The sequence below is a fragment of the Gopherus evgoodei genome, chromosome 23 (genome assembly GCF_007399415.2).
Source record: "Gopherus evgoodei ecotype Sinaloan lineage chromosome 23, rGopEvg1_v1.p, whole genome shotgun sequence".
NCBI classification, from domain to species: Eukaryota; Metazoa; Chordata; order Testudines; family Testudinidae; genus Gopherus; species Gopherus evgoodei.
The window spans coordinates 8,647,150-8,668,503 of NC_044344.1; the positions used below are offsets into that span (position 1 = coordinate 8,647,150).

Below are 21,354 nucleotides of genomic sequence, written 5' to 3' on the forward strand. Positions count from 1 at the left end.
CACCCACAGATCTCAAAAATACTTTATAATTATGCAAGGGAATGTTACAGATAAGCGGCTCAAACTAGTCAAAGCCACTGCAAGCAGGGGTCAAGGATAAAAGTATGCATTCATGGTAGCTTTAGGTCAAGAAATTAAAGTGCACTATAACTTGTCTTAATGAATGTGTGTGCAGCTAAGGACCTGGCACAGCAAGAGCTTCCTGGGAAGTACTCAGCACCCAGAACTTCAAATGAAATGAATGGGAGTTGATACTCAGCAGCTCACAAGAATTAGGGTTTCATTATGGAAGTGACCTTCAGTGCTCTGTTGTGGCTGCCCTACTGCTGAATGAAACGCAGCTGCTTTGGAACTCATTACTGAAAAGTGCATGCCTGCTACAGTCAGCAGCCCTGAAACGATCTTTCAACTGGAACATGAATTAATTAGAATAGCAGCAGTGAATAGCTCAAGAAATGAAAGGAAGGTACATTTATTTACTCTGATTTTACCCCAGCTACCTACTGTATTCACCCTTTGTTTGATCATCTGATACTAGCCACTATCAGAGATATCAGAATATGCAGGACTCTGGTCTGATCTGCTATGGCAACTTCTGTATTCCTAGTAAAGCTTTAATCAAGGTGGCTGATGGATGCCAGAACCCAAGATTTAATTCGTTTGTAGTTTTGTGGACTTAAATGCCAGTCTAAATAAAAAAAGTTTAATGGACTAAATATGGCCTTTCCAAACCTCTAATCTCAATGAATTTCTGGGACATCCCACTTAGTAACTCTTTAGCTGTTCAAAAGATTATATCAATATTCCTTACTATTCTATCACAAATGTATAAAGGGCTTTTGATAAGGAATTATTTTGCCCTAGGAGCAGCAAAAGCCCTGTGGCATCTTATAGACTAACAGACATATTGGAGCATGAGTTTTCGTGGGAATATACACCCACGAAAGCTGATGCTCCAATACGTCTGTTAGTCTATAAGGTGTCACAGGACTCTCTGCTGCTTTTACAGATCCAGACTAACATGGCTACCCCTCTGATATTTTTGTCCTAGGAATATTCCTTCAGTCAGTCAATAGATTTCTCAGAACTGTCTCCTCTGACAGCATGAACATTAATGCCTAATGGATATACATGGCTAAGAATACAAAGATGGTTGGCAAGTGGTGAGAAATACTCACTGACAGACAGGAGCCTACTTCTGGGCTCTGGTGGCTGGTAGGCTGTGTTCACATCCCCCACAGATTGGGAAGTTTTGATCCTGACTTGTTTTGGCAGCCCCGAATGTGGTGAAGAACTAGTCTGCTGGGAGAGGAGAGAAAGCAGAAATTGAGCAGCCCAGACGCATTTTCCAAAATATGAATTTTACTGCTAACAAGAAGGTATATGAATGACAGTCCTGAAGACTGAAGTCCTTTTCATGCAGAGAGCAGGAACAATAGAGGTAGCAGCAGGGCAAGGTTCCCGAACACAGGACGAAACAGGTGGAGAAGGTTCTGACCACTAGAGAACACTCCTCTTCACAATCTGGAATGGAACCTAAGGCTCACCATTCCTTCGGTGTCATCAGGTGTCTGAAACCCACTGGCAAAGTGTATGTTGATCTAGTTCTGGTTGATGAGCTTGGTGTGGGGGTGGCTGGGTGGGGTTTAGTGGGCTGTGATATACAGGTGAGACTGGATGACCTGGAGATCCCTTAAACTATGTTTTGTCCTCCTCCAGTAACTACAGAGGATGATAACCTACTACTGGTATCAGTTTACTCCATCAACTCAAGTGCCAGAGATCGAGTTATGGATTTAAAGGTTCCAATCCTGCTCACAAGCCACATGGGTGTCAATGTGATTCCACATGATGGAATTTGTTTTTTCTGTTTTTTAACAAGCTAGGAAATTGCACACAATCTACATTAAAATTACACAGTCAAACACACAAATTAGAAAATCTCAGAATTAAGATTGCCTGGACAACCTTAATCCATCCCCCCTGCACGTATGAACTATGATAGTCTTTAATTACATGATCATATTTCCTCAGGATCTCTAAGTGAGTCAAGGAATAGATGGAGTAACTATTCAATATTTTGTTTTAACCTCACTGTTCAGTGGTGTCACTCCAAGCCTTATTATAGCACACTATTCAGATGATGCTCTGAGGGCAGAATTTTAACTTCCTTGTGGTCTTTTCTATGGTGTTTAACACTATAGTATCTGAGTGCTTCAAAAATATCTTATTTTCACATCACCAATGTGAAGTTAGAGGATTATTCATGTTTTAGAAATGGGAAACCAAGGCACAGAAAAATTAAGGTAAAAATTGTTCGCTAATTTTGGATGCTCATTTTGACACACTTAGGACCTGATTTTTCAGAGTATTTAGCATTACATAGTAATTTATATGTCTATTGCCTTTGGCTGCAGCTGAGTATGATTAGTACTTCTGGTGATTAGATCCCAAGGTCCGAAGTTGGGCAACCAGAAAATGACCACCTAGGAGAAGCTGGGTTAAAATGCCTTGCTTAGCATCACACAGGAATTTTTCTGGAGAGGCAGGGATTGAATCCAGTTCTCCAAGGTAACATTCAAATTTCTTAAACCTAAGACCATTCTTTCTCTTCCTGCAATCCCCTGCCTCATATAAACATTCCAAATTCTGCAACAAATGAGGAAGGGGTCCTATGAACTACCTTCTAACATCTGAATGAAGCAGGGAAAAAACAGTTTGTGACCATGTAATTAAAGACAGTTTTGTACTGCATATGCACAAGGGAGCTGAATTACATTTTCACAGGCAACCTTTTGAGTGCTTCATTTTACATTAGAAGACTATGAATGTTGCAGTGTGTAACTGGTAGATAAAATCTGACAATATACAAAATCAAAGTCCCTGAGCCAATGGCTTATTGGGCTGACAGGGTTAAGGCATGTCTGTTTCACAGCCAATGGTACACAAAGGGTGATGAGGCCGACATCACATCTGACCACCTTTGACCACCCTAACTCAACAGATCACATACCCATTTTGCAGCTGGGTGAAGGGGAGGTCAGTGTGACACCGGAACCCATGACCTTCAGGATTGTAGTCAAGTGCCTTAACTACCCAACCACTGCACCTTATATTACTACACACAGCATGCAAAATATTAAAAATCAATGGCTTGATTTTAAGGGGAAAAAAAAGAAAGCGGGAACTAAGCTTACCCCCAAATCAGTTTCTTTCAGATCCTAAGGTGGTGCAGCTGAACAGAGCCTCACAGGGTCTGAAGGACATATGCAGGAGAACTGAGGTGATACAGAGCCCTGCTAGACACCATGAATAGGATTTCCAAAAGCACTCAGTGTTGGCCTAACTCTGCTCCCATTGAAATAATGGTAAAACACATTATTTCAATGGGAGCAGAGTTAGGCCCATTCCACCATGTATCTACCCAGCTATTAAAGGAACATGGAGAGCACTGTCTTTGGGGGCAGAAGGGCATGGATGAATCTTCAACAGGAACAAATAGCCCTACTGAGAATGCCATCAACACACATGACTGTAGTTAGATACAGACAAAGCCAGTTCTCTCAGATCTTGTGAAGGTGTTTTCTACGGAAGGGAGGCTAAAGCAGTAAACAGATGCTAGTTGTGGTTGCAGTTAAGCTAATGCTGATGCCGTAATCCACTGTCCTCTGACTGCTTCATAAAGGTGCCTAGGCAACTAGAGATAAATTACCAACACTAATTCTTCCAGTGACAAAGGGAGGCTCTGTATTTTAATGAAGGTTTGGGATATTGTTCATCTAATCCTGTAGATAAGGATCTAGTCCTTCAGCCTACCACAGGACTTTCTAAGACAGATGTTTACAACAAATTGGGTGGATATCTTTTATTTAAACACCCAACAGCTCTCCTCTTCACCCTGCCCCTCCCTGCAGCAGACAAGAGACCGCAAATCACTAATCGCTGGCAAGATACAAGTCAAATTCTCTCAGACACTGCCTTCCCACCGATAGCTGCAACAGCAGCTGAGATTTAGTAAGGCTGGCCTAACCACTCTGTAGGACATTTTCTGTTGAGAGCCCTCACCTGTAGAGCTGGATTCCCTGGTGGCATACCAAAGCCAGAGCTTGGTGAACAGCAGGGTACAATGAAAGACTAGTTAAGTTCATTTTTTTCTACCAAGGCACAACACTTTTGAGCCAGGGATTGAAGTAGGGGTAGCTGTTAGTGTCTCAAGTTCTCTTTATCTCTCAATTTTCTGAGATTGTTTTCTATGGACCAGATCCTCAGCTATTCTATATTGTAACTCCACTGAGGTCAACGGTGTTACACCAAAATCCAACGAGGATCTAGCCCGACTAAATCTTCTCTACAAGCTCAGGTGATTGGCTATAGCAGTTCCTGCCCTCAGCATCTGTACTGGTAGAAAGGATCAAAGGCAGAGTTTATTTTTAAAAGGATAAGGTGCATAGCTGCCCTGGCAAGAGGCACAATATTAAATGAATACAAGTACTGTCGTAAACTCAGTCTCTCACCAGTAAAGTCACAGCTAGTGCAGTAAATCTAGGTTAGTTTTACACATATATTTGTGCCAAAGTCACTGCAGCACCTTTCCATTCCCCCCTCCTCTCCCCCCTTCCCCCCCCCCAAAAAAAGCCCAACCAAAACAAAATCTGCATCCTGTACTTCAGGAAAAAATGCTTCCAGCTGCCTCGCTCAGATGAGATCATGCAGCCCAGAAGCCTCCTTCGGGCTCATGGGCTTTTGCTTTATCACATGCAGGGCTCTCTTGTCAAGCAGCTTGGAGCTGAAGAGGAAGTCAGAGGAGAGGGGAAGTAGTGGCACTTGCTGAAGCCCTTGCTGTGCAACAATCTGCTTCTGCTTCCAGCAGAAGAGGAAAAAACAACTAATAGAGGACATCATCATAGCACTGACTAATGGTTGGTGAGGGGAGGAGAATTCATTCTTTATTGCAGGTGGTCACTGGTGGCTTGTGTAAAGTTTGGATAATCTCTTACACCTAGCAGTAGCCTGAAAACATTCAAGTTAACAGAGGGCAGTAAAAACATGGTTGTTTCTTCTCCAATACCAAAAACGTAAGGCTCTCTTTTACAGGATATTTCCTGATCGCACAGTGGTGATGTTAAACCATATCTGAAGGTTACTGTATTTTTATCTAACATGGACGGTGATGTTTGAGAGATGCTGAAGTACCTTTAAGTCCTTAAATCTGACCTCTCCAAGAATTACAGGTGTGCTGAGCACTCATCGCTATGGAGAAGTCCTAAAGAATTTAATAGAAATGAACTTTTAGGATTTGATAGCAGCTATATTTAGAGTAACTTTTTGTGCAGCTCCATGTACCATTCTCTGCACGTTATTAGCTATCTGCATTTAACCATAAACTTTAGCTTTAAAAAAGTTGTGCGGATCTAATGCTGATGGAAATAATTCACTAGGGCTGTTGACTGACTGTATCCTCTGTTTTCCTATAGCAGCAAGCAGCACAAGCCTCCCTCCTGCCAGTATGGCTTAGCCCTAACATGGAGCGCTTTGGGGGAAAACTCTCCCAATGGAACACTGGTTTTCATGGTGTCTCAGTGCAAAGCACAGCAAGTTTCTGATGTGGGAGCTGGAATTGAGACCCTTCAAGCTCATCTAATACAGGCAGAAGTAAACATCCATCAGATGGGAGCAGCTTCCTGATGAATTAGATTGGATTCAAACTAGCGACCTACAAGCTGAAAGGCTCTGTAGCTCATTAGGCAACATCATGAGGCATCCACTCCCCCAAGAAGTGCTAATATTATACCTTCAAAGATAAGGCTTGCTTTCTGGAATGGCGAGGTAAAATCAAGTTCTGACCTTTAAGGAGTTTACAAGGGCAGGGCCTTCTGCTCTCTGGGCACGCAGGCAAAGTGTCCCATATGTTGTACTTGGTTTCCTCCAAACACTCTACTAGCAAGTGCCCCACCTCCTTGTTATAGGGACACCACCTACTCTAATCAAAATACTGTCAAAAACCCAGCCAAACAAATATTAAGTTATAAAATTCACACAGTATGTGCTATCTAATCAAAATCAACTCTCTGTGAACCAAATCCACTAAGATCATCTGGTCTAGTTTACCAGGGGATGCGTCTGAGGCGCTATTTATACTAATTTAAACGCTTAAAAGTCCGCTGAACCAGGAAGAAAATTAAGCCGATACTTACTAGTAAAGTCCAAGCAAAGAAGTTATTTGAATGTGAAGCATAGCAGTCTTACTACTTTTTACTGCTTCTCTTACTGGAGTACCACTGCAGTGCAAGGCTCTTTAACTAGGGGACATAAGGATCTCAAGGTGAAAAATCTCAAGCATTTCACTTAGTTGCAGTGTCACAAAATTGGTTACCTACATGGTTTCTGTCCTGGGACAGCAGTAATATTCTAAGGCTTTTCACATTTGAGCTTCGGTCCAAGATATCTACCGCTTTATCCAGATCATCTTGATTTTTCAAGGGAATAGATAACTGCAAAAAGAAAGTAAGATGTTAATGTTTCCAAAGCAAACAGTTAGAAATTAGTGTGATTTTTGCTAATAGTGCCATTTCCCCCCCAGAGCTAACTTGTGCAGTAACTGCTAATTTCAGATGACATTTGGGACATTAAATTCAAACTGAGTCTCTAGAAAAGCCCCTGTGTACTTTTCACACTGCCTGGAAAGTGTCTGTACCTCATTGTTCATGTAGTGGAGATCCAGCGGCTGGCCAAAGGCTGTTTTCACTTTCTGCTGTACATCTTCATATCGTACAGGTCGGACAAACGGAATAATTCTGGAGGGCAAAAAAGACAGTCGCTGATTGTCCAAGCGGAAAAGATTCACTGGCTAACTGATATGGTCAGAACCGAGTGAACGATTCCAAAACATTAATTCATTCAAATGTTGCACTTTTCTGTCACAAATTATCCTTAACAGGGAGTGATTTTCTCAAATGTGTTAAATTCAAGTAAGTGTTTTTACAAGGGATTCTTGGCTCATAGCTCGCTTGCAAGCAGTTCATTCAGAGTACATATTACAAGTTAGAGCTGTTTGACAGGACACAGCATGTTTCTGTTCCCTGATTAGATAAATATGTAACTTATACTGGTGAGGTATCTCCCTCTGCAGGCTGGTTCCACATAAGAGGATGAGTCTACTAAAGCTGTCAGCTAAATGAGTTATCTCCTTAGCTCAAGAAGTAGAGACTCACATTTGGTTCTGAAGGTCACAAGTTCAAGTCCTGCTGGAGGCCAAGATTGAGGCTAAAAGTGAAATGACTCAGTGTCTGGTGCAAATACTCAACGTTTATGAATTTAAGACCTACTTCCTGATAATATTTTCCAATATTTGCTTAAAATTAGCCATTTCCACAAACATTCCCACAAGTGAACTTGTTTCCTAGAAATGTTTTCTTGCCTCTAACAGAGATGGGCACAAGCACACTTGATTCAAGTGAAAAACCCAGATACACAGAAATTATTTTGCAGTGTTCACCCTGCTTTGGCGATCCTTGAGCATCCAAGTCCCAAGATCTTGAATTGCAGCACCAGCAACTGCTGTGCAGTCTGCTGCTGCTATTCAAACACTCGCAATACTCAAAGTTTTTGTCAATGAATATAGCTGGATTTAACTGAGCTTGGACAATATTGACCATTATTATTAGTATTGTTGTAGTGCCTAGGAGCCCTTATCATGGACCAGGATTGTGCTGGGAGCTGTATAGAAAGAACAAAACATTTGCAGTTTTGTGCTAAACAAGCCTGATACTTCAAAGCTTAAAGGTGGCCAACCACACTGGATAGGAAGGACACCCCTCATTTCACAGTGTCAAATATTACACAACTGGCCAGGTACATGGCGGGATTTTGTTCAGTTACCTCTGAACTGGCATGGGAAGTTTTATACTCCTATGTTCCAAACAAAATACTGTAAAAGATATGAGAGACTCATACTCCATGCATTGCAAACACCCTCTCAAATCTCCCAAGAGTCAATATAAAAAGAAATATTTAAAAGGAGCACCACCACCACCACTTTCCTTGTGTACCTATAGGTAACATGCCTTTGGACTGCTCTATCAACATGGACATTAAGAGGCCAGTACCAAACTAGTTTTTGCCTGTCAGTAACCTACACAAATTACAAGGCACGCCAGCACCTGCTCTACCCCAGGTGCTGGTGTGCCTTCCTCCTACTAGGAGTCTAGTTTTCTCCCCTTGAGCTCCAGTCAATTACTGAATTCTGCTCTTCCTTGCAGCCCTTCTTATATGAACCTGCTGTCCATGATTGGCTACTCCTCTCAGCCCCTTTCTAATTGGCTGCCTCCAGCACAGCCTCCCAAGGCCTGCTTTTAACCCCTATTCTGCCAGTGAGGGGCAGATACCCCATCACAATGGGTATTCATCAAAATACAGCCATTCCTGAAACAATGATAATCTGCTTAGTTTTCCCTAAATACAACCCTCCTGCCATACCGAGATCCTAGTTACACCATTTAGCCATTTCCCCCTCAGTCTCAAGTGAAAAGGAATTTTAAAACCAAAAACTAGGTAAACAGCCAGAAGCAATCCAAAACCATGAATGGTGTGGCTATTTGTGGGGGACAGTGCATGACCCTGTGGCATAGTCATGCTTCCAAGGACTGCAAGACAGCTTTCCTTATTGAGTATTTATTACTGTTTCACTTGCTTTGAATAGGAACTAGAAAGGTTTCAGGCAGCAAAGTAATAGGTAACTTCAGTACTGATTCTTATAACTGTTTATTTTGTTGGAATGTTCTTGCTGTTGAAAGTTGTCAAGTACTCAGCAAGTCATATATCCCGACAACACTACATTAGGGGACTATTTTTCCTCTATCCAGTGGAAGGATCAGTGTTATGAAGCTCTGTGCTACATCAGAACTCTAGCCCTATTTATATCAACACTAAGCAACTGTGCCTATGAAGTGAAGAACAACTCTCAGCTACAACTAAAGAACAACTCTCAGCTACCTTAAAACATTTAACCCCTTCACTGGCACACTCAGGACATTCATGTGTCAACAGATCATCAACCCATTTGAATGGAATGTTAAGACACATCAGGAAAATGTGTTTCCCAGACATAACTTAGGAGTCATTCAGCACAAGAAGGGCTAAAGACATACCTGTGGTGGGGAATGAACTGGAGAGCTCAACTGGCAAGAGTACAAATTAACCAGCCCTTCTCTCTACCCAACCAGTCCATGGAGAATCCATCAGGGATGCTGGATCCCCAGCAACCTGCCCTCTCCATTCCACATGGGCCAGGCCGTATGTTTGCCCCTGCCTCTCCACTTACGTCTGCTTCTGGGCCTTGCTACCCCCTCCCACCAGACTCCTCTCCAGCTTTTTTATTCACTTTCCTTCCATTCATCACTCTCCACACTCCTTTGTTTCCCCAGACCAGTGGTTCCCAACCTATTTACCATCGTGGGCTGCATCCAATACTACCTGTCTGGCCCTGAGGATGTCAGCTGATCGGCTCTGTGCTGATGGGCCACAAGTGGCCAACAGGCCGCAGACTGAGAACCACTGTCCCAAACCCACTAGGGTCCTCCTCCATAAACAAACAGAGCTAAAGCCAGGCCCTTAGCGCTTGGCTTATATGTACCCCTTTCCCCTACCCTTTGTTTAGATGGTTTGCTCCTACGTGCAAGAACTCTTACGTGTCTGGACAGCACCCAGCATGTTCTGAGAGCTACTCTAATACAAATCTGATGGCTGCTTTGGCTTCCTGCTGCTACATGAAGCAAAGTAGTGTAGCTCCTAGTGGAGGGAAGTCCACATCACAACAACCACAACTATTAGCACTAATTGGCAACCCTGCTGTCAGTCTTCAAGGGAGAGTACTGAATAGGCCACTCAGCTCCTGTCCTATCCCCAGAGGCAATCCCTTCAGATGAGGGTAGAGATATGTTGCTTGGGAAGTTCCAGAGTGCACTGCTTGTGCTTACTCGCACTATGATACTGGTCTCCAACACTGTTAATCCATCAGATTTCACCACTACTAGATACCCTTTAAGTATACAGAGGTTTTGTTTTAATAATTCCTAACTTCAGTCTGCTTCCTCAGCCTCTTGCTACTAGATCTACAACATTCAGCTATTTAGAAATAGTCCTTGTTAAAAAAGGCAGCCCACAATAACATTTTCTGCATATTACCAAGAAACCAATCCATGGAAATTATAGTACTTTGGCACTGGGCAAAACGTAACTTGGCTCCCAGCTGCAGTGAAGCCCTTTATGAAGGCTTCTATTCTACACGCACTGCACGAAAAAACACACAAGATTTGTGGCACCCGAAAACAGCTCTATTAGAGAAATGCACCGTTTTTAAACTAACACAAAATCATGGAGTTCGGGGTTTAAGGAGTCCATTCCTGCCTGACCACCTTAAATATTTGTGGTTAGATCTGGCAGCTTCCCTGAAACGAAACACACACACTTACATTCTCAGTGCAAGCCTGCTGTCTGTAACTGCATGCCACTTTGGGAATGGGGAATTAGGGCAAGCGTAACTGCATAATTAGACTAACACAATCAAGCTTTTCATTTCAATGTTACTTAAAAAAATCCACTTTCTACTTCCCTGAGCGCTGTGCCACCTTAAATACAAGCACTTGGGAAGGAGATGCGAGAGACAACAGCACTGTTGAGGAGATTCCACTTCCGAAGTTACCTTGTCACAAAGCTGTATATCGCAAAATATTGTGGCATGTTGGACAGTGGCTCTGTTGTACTCCACAGCATTCCTATGTGACATTCGAAGCCAACTCATGTCAGCGCTCTATTAGGAATGCAGTAGATCATGACTATGACTACTTTTGGATTTTCTCTTGGTGTACCAAAAAAATTAATGTGTTGTGTGCCTGAATTCCTACAGACAGTGAATTTTGTGATATGACCCAATGGTTTGTGGAGGCAGGGAAAGAAAGAGACGGTTTAAGTGCAACCATTTAAGTGTCAGAGACAGAGCAACTGTTCTGTCAAGTCTTAGCCTAATATCGCAAGACCTGTAGAAGCAGGGCTCACACGTCAGAAGCGAGTAGAAAACAGCAGAATACTTATAAGTGAAGAGTCTTTCCCCTACAGTGTCTACCACTCTCAAACTGCTATGCAGTGATAATGCAAGGACATTAGAAAGTGAAGCACTGAAAAAAAACGAAATTGACCAAGTTGTTTTACTTAGGGTAGTGAAACTAAGTGGTAACACAAACAAATGAAAAATAAAGAGACTGCCAACTGGAAGTCACTTCAGGCTAGAACGACTTATTTTTTTCTTGTTACTATAATTAATATGTAAATTGACTAGAACTAAAAGAATAGAGAAAAAGTTCTATTTTAAGTTTCTTTTGTGCAATGGACAGTAATTTGGGTATAGTCAATTTCACTGTTTGTCCTGCATAGTCCGTTTCTTTTTGTGTGAGTCTTTCATGCAGCAACAAGGAAGAGAAAATGTTTTAAAAATAGAAAAATAACTGCGCAGCCATAAAATTCGGCAGGGAAACTCCGGGCAGGTATGAAACCTGAAACTACTCTAAACAACTAGCCAATTTTTAAAAAGAAGTTCAAATATATATTTAAAGGATACATCAGATTAAGTTTTTAGTTTTACTATAGTGCAATAACTTTTTAACTCGACATCATAAGAATGATTTTTCTAGAGAAATCTACAGGGTCCAATAATGGGAGTAATGACATCCCCATGAAACCTAACTTTCTTAATCAGAATCCTGAAGGAGGCTTGAGAGTTCTCCTCCAAAATACTGCTACATACAAAGAACTCAGTCCTCCAACCTTTACTTAAGTCATCTTTACTGACTCAAAGGCCCCACTGAAGTTCATGAGACCAACCTACTTACATGAATAAAGGTTGCAAGACCATGACTGAAGAAAGTCACTTTTGTGGAATTCCTTTGCTTCTTTATTATTTCCAAAGGCAAGCCACTTCAGCAAAGTAAGAGTGCTGGGGGTTACTGACAAGGGTGATGCATGCAATCTCCATTTTCTTTTAACAGCAGTTATATAAATCACAGCACATCACAAGGGCCCAATTCAGCTAGGTACTTCAAAACATGTGTAACTAAGGGCATAAATAATCCTATTGGTGTCAGTGGGACTATGCATGTACTTAAGTATCTTACTGAATCAGAGCGTAGGAGAGGAGAGTTCCTCTCCATTTTTAAAGCTAAATCACTGTATAACCCAGCTTGTTAGTCTCAGCACAGGGATGCCCAGCAGCACCTCAGTGAAGTATCCACCTTAAGATTTTATTAACAAGTTTTTATGCAGGATTCAGAGATTGAAAAACATGTTTAAAGGTTAATTCAATTATGACCGAAACAAAACTAGGAGAGGGTGAATCTAGAATATACACCGACAACTTCAACTAGGGCAACTGGAACTCTATTTTCACCCATATCATCTACTGTAGGATTTGCCAACATTGTGCATCAGTGGGTCCCTTTTCCCAACCAATGATGCCAACGTGGAGGTACTGCAAGAGTATTACAGCTGCTCTCCCAAAACATGGAACATTTGCAACACTGTATATTCTGACTCTGGTTTGCAGAGGCAACCATCAACCTAGAGATTTCTAATTTAAGCTTCCTCTCCCTCTTTCCCTGAGCTACAAATGTGTGTTGAGAGGCAGAGAGGATCTCCATACCTTCTTCCAAAGGAGCCCCTCTGAGCAAGATAAACACTATTGACAGAACCAGAAGGTACTAGGACTGTGGCTGCAAGAAGAGGACCACAAGGAGGTGAAAGTGGAAAAAAAATAGAAGGTTGGAGGAGCACTGAGGAGAGAAAGGGAGAACTCGAGAATCTCAACAGGAACTACCCTTTGCCCCACCCTGGGTAAAGCATTCTCTTTAGGTCAGAGTAAGCCATTTTAGACAGAAACCCACCATAAGCTCAAAGATATAATGGCATGCACCATGTGGAATTCCTGTGAAGCCCACATCCATTTAGTCTGACTAGTGTACTTTATCAGAAACACTGTATATGAGAACAGTGAACACAAAAACTTACCGTCTTTCCCCATTATGTTCAAACTTTATCCTTACATCATTCTGCCCAAGAGAGACAAAACAGAAGATTAGTCCATTATCAAATTCTTTGGCATATTTCATAAGTTATAACAAAGCATACAATGAGGACCCGTGTGACAAAATATTAATTTGTTCTCTGTTCTCACTCACTTTTAAAATAAGTTGCAATTTCAACCTTCTCCCTACTTTAGTCCCAGAAAAAGCCTTAATTTTCCAGTACTCAGGCTGTTTCTTATACCATAAGTTCTCACCTATTTGATGTCAAATAATGAAGCCTGGCTTCTGGAAGCATTCATCAGAAACCACCAGATTCTCCATCTATTCTGCTCCACAATAGGTGTGGTCATTGAAGCATCATTTTTGTTGGTCCCTTCCTCCCAACTCATTCCACCCAAGCAGAAGCATTTTTCAACTAGTATCTTTCTCCCAGTATCACCCCCCTGCAGACTAGGAATTTATAAGCAGCATTAATCTTGTTACATCTCAAATTTACTATCTCACGGTTATGTAAAATGAGATGTGTATCTGGTGCATACAAGCCAGTTAAAATGGATTCGACGCTATTTTGTATCACCACAGCAACATAAAGTAGTCAGGAACATATCTGTCTCAAATTTGCAACTGACATATTAGCTTGGTTATCTGGGACAAAGGGTAATTTTTTTCTTTTTTAAATATCTAGGTAAATTTACCAAGTAAACTTCTAGGACACAAAACTGATATGTGACAGGCATAGTTATCAGGTATTCTATTATTTCCTCTTCTATCAAGACTCACAGGAACGCTGGGCAGATAAGAGGAGGACTTCACATATGTAATATGAACAGGAATGTGGGAAAAGTGTGTGTGTGTGGGGGGAAAGACAGGAGAATGCTGCACCATCAGGTGCTAAGGGGAGCATGGGGAAGCAGCATGAGATGGTGACAAAGAATGTGAAGGGGCGGGGGACTATGGGAAGTGAAGGAACAGAGAAAGGGGCCATCCCTGGCCCCATGCACCAGAAGGGGAGCACGAGCAAGAGTGCGTGTGCTCATTTTGTCCAGTTACTCATTGATGATGCAAGGAGGCCGTGGAACTTTCAAAGAGCAGCAACAGATGTAGGAGGCAAGTAACCAAACCATGAGAATTCCTTACATTAGTATAGCATTGCTCTCCTCCAATTCATTTCAAATAACAGAACTTCAGCATGCAAATTAGCTGGGAAGAAGAGATCATGACTGGTTGAATTACTTCTCATGGCACTATAGTACTTAGAGAGTTGGGTGCTACTGAACTGGCCCTGTCTAGAGTCTACAGTTATAATTAGATCCTGAGAGGGAATGTCTACATTGTTATTTTTAGTCTCATAGCACAAGCCCAAGTCAGTTGACACAGGCTTTGAGACTTGCTGTTGCAGGGTTTTCTTCTGCAATGTAGATGTCCTGTCTGATACCTCATAATAAATGCTATAAAGATGAGGGAGGATTTGCCATTTTATTTATAAAAAGACATTAAATCCCTGCTTTAAGATAAACATAGCCTATGAGGAAGTCACAACCAATACTTTCATAATACAAGTAACTTGTATGTCATTTAAAGTGCAGAAGGTTTGCCCTTCATCTTATCCAAGGTTTCATTAAAGTGCCCAATGTGGTACCTGTGCACTAAACTGTAAACTCAGAGGATGCTAGACAGCACAGGGAGTGAAAGTATAGCACATTTAACCACTAGAGAATAAAGTTCAAGTTCCAATTTAGATCAAAGATAAAAACCAAAAAGGAAAAAAATCTGCTCTCATAAGGTATTATCATTTCTCCTGCACAACCCTAAGCGATTAGAGTGGATGAAGCCAGCTGTGAAAGCCTTAAAGACAATAGGCAATCATATATCTAGGAACTTAAAAAAAAGAAAAGTGGGTAGGAAATGCTCTTTAAGGTAGAGGAAATATCTGGCAGACCCAGTGGTCAAGAAGGCAGTTCAAAGGGACCCATACATTCACTGCCAGTACACAGTATTCTTGCAGAAGTCCTGTAGGTGCGTAATTGTTCATGACAAATGGGCGTCCTGACCAGAAGAACAATGATCTTCAGCCAAAGTAATTTACATAAAACTTTCCTAAAGTTTACTCAGGAATTGGGGGAGTGCAAGGGGTGTGCTCCCCACACTGGCCCTACAAGAGCTGAATTGGGCCAGATGAGCCCAATCAGCTAACTAGACTGCAAACTGAGGAGCTTTAGGGTGGAGGCAACTAATTAGAGAGAAGCTCACCTGGGAAGGACAGGTGGGGCTTCTACAAGAGACAGGATAGAGGGGGTGGCTAGGAAAGGCTGCAGTCACTCCCTGGGAACAAGGAGGAATGTTTGGAGGTTGCAGAGATGAGCTGCCTAAAGCTACTCTCTGGAGAAGGGAATGGAGACTGGCAAACTCAGAGGAGTAGCGAGGGCTATAGGAGATATGGAAGCGGCTCAGGGAAAGGCAGCAAGGTGCAGGGAACAGACCTTGGCTGCTGTGTAGAAGATCCCTGAGCTGGAACCCAGAGCAGATGGTGGGTCCAGGTTCACCAGCCAGCCATTGTGGGAATAGCACTGTAGCAGAAGACTGTCTGAGACTGTTGGAGAGCAGGAACCTTGATAAACTCCCCCTCCTCCCCCCAAGGGAAATCACAATAGTGACCTGGCCAGAGGGCTGAGTCAGGAAGAGGACACCTGTGGCTCCTGAGAGTGAAAGAGTGGCTACAGAGGAGAAACTGACTGGGTGTAACCACTGGAAGGAGCTTAGGCCTGAGTAATCTAATCCCCAGAACTGCCAGGAGGCAGTGCCATCCAACAGTAAGCAGACCAACCCATGACAGGGAAGGGTGAATTTTATGCAGAGACATCAAAAGGGGAACTTTGTGTATTTACTCCAGTTCAGCTGTCTAATCCAGAAAAAGGAGGGCAGAGAGTGAAGGAATGAAAGGTTATTAAAGATGTTTTCCAGCTGACTAGGTGAGAACACATAATGTGTGTCTTACAAGAGCTTAATGGCATAATGTACAGAGGGATAACAAATAAGAATCCAGTACACAGGTAAGACACTGGGGTAACAATAGAATGACGACAAAATGAGGGTGGGCATGTAACTTCAGCCCTGGGCAGTGGGGCTTGGGCTTGGGCTTGAGCTTGAGACTTGCTGGGGCCAGGGCCAACACCAGCCTTGGCGACCTCATTAAAATGGAGTCTCAACCCACAGTTTGAGAACCTAAAGGATAGGCTTTTACAAGCACTAAAGGTCCTAGGTTTTTATCCCCACTAATGACCCAGGGCAGGGATAATATTATCTGGTGACTGAAAGTAGCCTCCCTGGGGTGAAAGGGTGGTAGCTGTATAGACAGTCAACAGTAACACTGCACAAGAGTGCATGAAAGTAAAGAACACCTCTAAAGGGAGTTTAAGAATTGGATTGCTTTACTCGCTTCCCTTTTAAGCATTCCTCAGACACACAGGCTGAACTAATCCTTTGTCAGCATGTCAATATCATCCCTTCAATGCCTTCTTGAGCACTGTGGGAGACTCAATGAGGAGTCAAGCATGTGAGGAGAAGTCTAAGGTTGGGATGAAGTTCTCGGAATTTATCTGTGTTTCAGTAGAACTACATGGGGCTGAAAGTCTGTTAGAAGCTAAACTTAGGATCTATATATAGATCCATGGACAATCAGTGACAGTACAGGAAATACTGGGAGAGAGAGCTGGATTCCTGGCAGTTACCTACGATCCTTGGCAATATGAGCCCAAGCACAGCAGATTTCTGGATACTCAGGCAGAGTTAGGGTACAAGGCAGAAAACCAATAGACTCATTGTCCAAGACAACATTCACGGAGAAATACACATAGCTTAGTTAAGAAACTTGTATCTACTGCTCATGAGGGCAATGGACCAAGCCAATGTTTCTTCAACCTGTGGGCCTCCACACAGATCCTAGATTAAATTGTGGGAGGGAGGTGTGTGCCACAAGCAGAGAGAAGAGCCATGAGGTTGAGTAAAGCAGCATGACCCCAAATCTAGTCTGACTCTCCGCAAATAACACGCTGCTATGGGTGAAGCAGTGGGTAGTTTCTTGAAATCAATCCTCCCCGTTCTAGTGACTATTCCACAGGGGAATAGGGTTACACAAGACTACAGGCTCAGGAAGCAACTTGCTGGCTCAAACCATCTATGCTCACAACAAACAGCTCAGCTCCAAAGAGCTTTCTATAGACTCCCCCACGCTATGCTGCATGTAACATTCTGATGAGTGAGGGAATGGGGAAAGGGAAAAACAAAAAGAAAACAAAAATAGGATAACATGCACAGGGAGACAGAACGGAAACAAAGGAGTGGAAAAAGGAAAAGAAAAGAAAGACCTGGTCACCACTGTGATATGGCAAAGCACAATGGGATTCTGGGAAGGGGCCCTCCATCTATCATAAGGGAGGCTCAGACAAGAAGTTGAACGCCACTGGACTAAGCACTAGCTTGAGAGGGGCACAGTTCAGTAAGACACTGCACAGTCTCGACACTTACATCCCCAATCCTAAAACTCTTCTGAGCAGAGCGCTAATTGTGCACAATGGAGGGAAGATTTTGTATGATGGACAAATCGGGTGTAGATCAAGAAACCACACCAGGTTCATTCCCACTTCCTGAATGCGCCAGAATTTGATCCTGAAATGACAGTGAACTAACTTTTACCCGACTGAGCATCCCTTGCTTGGGAAATACAATTACATGGAAAAACAGACCAATGAATTGATGGATGAATGGATCAGAGACCCAAGTATGACAGCCAGTCTGACTGTGTCCATCTAAGAAATAATGGGTTTTGAACTCTGATCCCAAACCAGCAGGGCAATAGAGTTCAATGCTAACTGGGGAGGCTCATGACTATTGTTCATCTCTAACTGTAGTAAACGTGGCTGATTACACATTTCATCAGGGTCAACCACACTTTGCTATAACGGGTGTTAAACTCTGTTGACCTTCCCCACATTAGTGAGGCAATACATTCAATACTGAGAGGTCAGGGGCAGGCAGGAACTTAACCTGATATACGGAACAGCCTCAAAGCTTAAACTGGGTCCATGCCTCTAAAGCCATTTGACCATTTGTCGTTAAGCCCAAGTGACTTGAATGAATTCTCTGAAAGTGCTGGACAAATATTTGCACATTAAAAGGCTTGGGGGTATTGCGGAGTTTGCACTAAAATGGCACACAAATAGCATACAGTACAGATGGAATTTCTAGGATAATTTGGTCTTCAAGACTAGTGAATTCAACCTTATCAGAGACAGATAACCAAACAGATCTTATCTTCTCCTCCTCTCCTTCTGCTAAGAAGCCAGTGCAGGATTCTTCCCTATAAAACCATCTCCAGAGCTTTGTCTAGATTAGTTTAAACAATTCAACTAATGGGGCTTCCAGCACTCCCCTGGGGAAGGTATATTCTACAGCTACAAGACACAGGCATGAGCTCTGTAAAGGTCACTGAGCATGAATGTGCTCTTAATTTATAATTGCTAATACTGAAATGGAAGCCAGTTTTCTTACCGGAATTTTTTTTTCTTCTACTGCACAGGCACACTGGTTTGTTATTGTAGGGCTGCTCAGGTGGGCTGGACTGCTGGCATTGTGTTTTTTCTTAAAAGAAAAAATATTAATGTTAGTTTATAAAAATAAAAAAAGGTGGACTGTGCAAGCTAAAACAAGAAAGCCATGTGGTAGAATTTTCAGCCAATCTACCCAGATAATGTCTTTCTACATACACCTGGGTGAGGCAGATCATTGAGCTGCTCTGAACAATCAAAACATTGCCTGCTTTAGTCCAACAGAAGGAATAAAATAACCCAAAGTGAACCTAAATCAATGACCTAATCCAAATTAGGGGAGTATAAAGCCCATTAAGTAGACATCCCTCTGCAATGCCAGGACTTGCATTAAACACTGGTGCCCTACTGCACTTGAAGCAAATGGACCCACTTCCACTATAGTCTAATCCCTTGTGCCAGGTCATAATTTTCAATCTCCAATAAACAATCCTTTACCTGTTTGTTGGAATGAGCAGCGTCTTTATTCTTCATGGTATCAAAGCCAGGCAGCCTGTGACGCCGGCCCATCTGGAGTGCGACCAAGTCCTTCATGATGGAGTTCAGTGCCTCCTGCTCATCTGCAATTGACAAGAGGGAAGTTATTTTGGTGAATAGCAATTGGGGAACTTTCAGGAATTCAAACTTTTGTTCCTCTGGCTGAGAGACCAAAGATTTTTTTCAAGTGCCAAGAGTACATCTTCATTCACAGCCACTAACCCCCATCACACCTGTATGAGTTAGACACACATTAGCCTCATTTCAGAGGCAGGTAAATGGAAGGGTAGAGAGTTGTTTAAGGCCACAAACCAAGTCCAGTCAGAGCTAGAATCGAATATGGGAGTTCCTGCCTCCCAGGACCATGTCCAGTTCACCTAGCAAAATTTGCTACAGGGTAATTTAGGTCACTTAGAAGGATTAGTTGTAGGCATTTTGTTGCCACAGGAAAACTGGCTAACATCTGTCCCCTTCCAACCTTACTTTCTGCTACCCCAGAGAGCCTTCACTGCTTGATGATAGAGCTAGCCTGCATAACAGCAAGAAAGGAACCAGCCAATCAATTATTCTGAATTATTACTAGGTCTCAAAAATTTGTGCTGTCAAGTGCACTTCTCCCCATATCCCCAAAACAAGGGTTCACAGAACAAAGGTTGTCTCCTGAGGAAGCTAAAACATCTTCAGAACACAAGTCAGAACAGGTCAGCAATGAGAAGAGCACTGACTGCTTGCAGAGTAGAGCTAGCAGATGCAGGTCAAGCTCTTCAGGATCATGGTAGGAACCCATGACTGGGGTGAAACCAACTAATTATGTTATTTATACTAGAGAAGTACATTGAGGCTCTAATCAGGATTGGGGTTCAGTGCGCTAGGTGCCACACAAAGGAGGCAGGTATGGTCTCTGTCCTGAAGAGCTAATCATGAGAAACCAGTGGCATCTATTTCCAAAACTGAGCAGGTAGATGTAGCAACAACATAAATAACTCTGACATTTTATTAGACACAATAGTCAGTCTTATGAATAAACTGGACTCTGAGGTGTTGCCTGTCACAACTACCGGGGCCCTGCCTTCAAGTGGATGTGAGATGGCAAGACCTGCATTGCCTTTTCTCACTAACTAAACAATACATTTGCTCCACCTGCTGACGTCAGTTTCAGTTCTCACCTCAGCAAATTTTTCATCACCCATGTGGCCTGCTAACTATAGGACAGTACTAGTCAAGTGGCCTCTGCTTTGCTAGAACTGTGAAAGTGTTGATTAATGCAATTCCCTAGCCTATGCCACAAATATAACTCAGTCAAAGGTCCTGGGTCTCCTTATCCTAGTTAGTTTGTTTAAACTGATGGTGTGCACAAGACCTTACTATGTCCCTTAAACAAGGCTAATGCCTGGGATTGTCCCAGGTTTTAATCCAATTACATGGACACAGTCATTGCTGATACTACAAATTTTAACTGCAGCGCTCACAACCTATCACCTAACTCGGTCATATTTGTAACATAGATGAGCATAAAAAAAGTTATGATGAGTTTATAAACTATAATACCCTCCCCCCAGTTACAGTCAAGCAAAGATATAGTGAGGCTGCTAAACTGTATCAGCTATATTCCATTTTCACATAATTACCCAACTGTCAGGGAAAAAAAAAAAAGACCTTTTGTTTAAAAGTTGTCATGTAACCAATACAGTGTAGTCTTCCAGAGCCTGTCTGAATTTAGGACTGAGGTGAAGTGGCAGAGCTGTGTGGAAAGCCTAGAACTAGAATACCAGGAGGTGCTGCAGGAGTTAGCTAGACACCTGCTTAGCCTATGCCAAATCATTCAATGAAATTAGTCCCTTGCTTTCAATATCACCTAAATACTGTAGAGAGAGTTGTACATGCCACGTGAATTTTTGTTCAAACTACTTACTGGCTTATTGGCTTCATTTTTGAAGCACTTTGCATTCTGAGCAACAAAGCATCGGACGTTATCAGTTAGCCAATCTGGTCATTGGCACATGTGTACATACTATATTCTTGGACTGCTGCACGTAAAGCTTATCAAAACTCTATGGTTTTACTCTATGGTGTTTGTTTCTTTAGATGTTGTATCCAGTTAAATCTCCTCTAAAAGGAGTGTGACCTGGTTATAAAATCTGACGCAAATATAAACTCTACTTTGAACAAACTGAAAAGAATGTGTTGTCCTCTATGGAGTCTTG

General features: G+C 42.4%; 1 protein-coding gene across 2 annotated transcripts in view; it reads right to left on the minus strand.

Annotated features, from left to right (window-relative positions):
* Positions 1–21,354, minus strand: part of MAP3K3 (mitogen-activated protein kinase kinase kinase 3) — a 52,292-nt gene that overhangs the window by 23,834 nt on the left and 7,104 nt on the right. Inside the window, exons 2-7 of one of the 2 annotated variants that reach the window (XM_030541089.1) lie at positions 19,112–19,233; positions 18,618–18,707; positions 13,054–13,094; positions 6,695–6,794; positions 6,378–6,491; positions 1,179–1,302 (exon numbers count right to left, since the gene is read on the minus strand). In XM_030541089.1, coding sequence (XP_030396949.1) covers positions 1,179–1,302; positions 6,378–6,491; positions 6,695–6,794; positions 13,054–13,094; positions 18,618–18,707; positions 19,112–19,233 — 591 coding nt within the window. The remainder of the gene's footprint in view (positions 1–1,178; positions 1,303–6,377; positions 6,492–6,694; positions 6,795–13,053; positions 13,095–18,617; positions 18,708–19,111; positions 19,234–21,354) is intronic. The other variant, XM_030541090.1, reaches the window with a different exon arrangement.